Below are 1,478 nucleotides of genomic sequence, written 5' to 3' on the forward strand. Positions count from 1 at the left end.
GGTTTGATGTATTCGTTTTGGCGATGGGGGTGGAGGTCAATATTGCAAACAGTTAATGTATATACTATCTACATGAGCATGTGTCTGCATACTGTCTGATACTGACTGCAGCATACTGTCTGACCATCTTTGGGTCATTCTTTTTTTGTAGAAGCTGGGGGTGGAAATATTGATTACTGCTAATGTATATACTCTATGAAAATACTGTCTAAGCAGGTTTAAGATAGTATTCGGTGGAGGCAATATTGAATATTGTCAATGTATATAATGTCCAAAGTAGACATAATGATAGCAATAATTTAAGATCATACGGTTTATCTACAGGCCTGTCTTTTTTGTAACATTGAAATGATATGACACTCACCCATGGGTGAGCCGAATCCGGAGTGGAAGGGCTTGTTATCGAGATCGAGATGACCACTGGCCTTGATCATATCGCCCATAACGCCACCGAGTCCCAAACATCCTCCGGCCTTCTTCTTCTTGCTCTTCGACGACAGCTTCCTGTTCCTCGTCTGGATGCCCTCCTTCTTCATCGTGAGCGGCCGGTTCACCTGCAAGAGTCGTAGCCAACAATTCGTTGAGTTGAACAGTACATCTAACGCGCCAAGGGAAAACGCTTCGGTAACTTTCTTAACAAAATGAAACGTGTGGGTGGAAGCAGAGACCATGAACCATAAATCACGCTTAAATAGGTTAAGATCCCGGCTCGTAAACAGAGTATCGAAATTAACAAACTGGCTGAACTCCGGCCGTGGGATCTAGCGTTAATTGCCGCTTAGAGTCTAATTGCCGGGTTTATATCGCGAACCAGTTGCTAATTTCTATGTAAATAGACCCCTATGGAGCTATGGATTTTTCAAAAGGGTAGCTCGCCTCCCACGAGCATGAGGCACATATAACTTGGCTTCCAGACGGCGGGCAATTAACGAATCCCTCAGATTCCTGGTAGTATACGAAAGGCCGGTGCAATTAACGAATCGACAGGGCAATTTTCGAGCGGCTGCGTCACCGCCGCAATTCCCACAATCAGCGAGCTTCGTTTGCTCTCGAGAAACGTTACGTACGAATCCCAATTCGTCCCACGGCTAGCTTTGATCTAATTTAGGATCGTTGTGAATTCAATCCCCGCTAAAAACAGTGGGGACTGAGTTTTGTGACAGGGTGAGCACACAAGGTCACAAGGTGCTCAGTCTAGGTAAGCGGACATGTTGGATAAACCTTAATCAAAGCCTCAAATCCCAATATTGTAAGACATATTGAATAAATCTTGCTCAAAGTCTTATTACAACAGAGAACATATCAAAGGGCCCTAGCTCAAAGCTATAAATATAGCTCAAAGCCTTAAATATAGCTCAAATTCTTATATCTTGCTCATGGTCTCAAATATAAATCGAAGCCTCAAATCAGGCTCAAAGTATCAAATATAAATCGAAGCCTCAAATCTAGCTCAAAACCTCAAATTAAGTATATTGCAA

The 1,478-nt window shown here is 42.9% G+C and overlaps 1 protein-coding gene across 3 annotated transcripts in view; it reads right to left on the reverse strand.

The window, feature by feature from the left end:
* Positions 1-1,478, reverse strand: part of LOC128882834 (GATA-binding factor C-like) — a 139,250-nt gene that overhangs the window by 9,532 nt on the left and 128,240 nt on the right. For all 3 annotated transcript variants that reach the window (XM_054134603.1, XM_054134602.1, XM_054134604.1), the window contains exon 5: positions 365-554. In XM_054134603.1, the coding sequence (XP_053990578.1) occupies positions 365-554 (190 nt within the window). The remainder of the gene's footprint in view (positions 1-364; positions 555-1,478) is intronic.

The sequence above is a fragment of the Hylaeus volcanicus genome, unplaced genomic scaffold, assembly GCF_026283585.1.
Source record: "Hylaeus volcanicus isolate JK05 unplaced genomic scaffold, UHH_iyHylVolc1.0_haploid 12195, whole genome shotgun sequence".
Taxonomy (NCBI): Eukaryota; Metazoa; Arthropoda; class Insecta; order Hymenoptera; family Colletidae; genus Hylaeus; species Hylaeus volcanicus.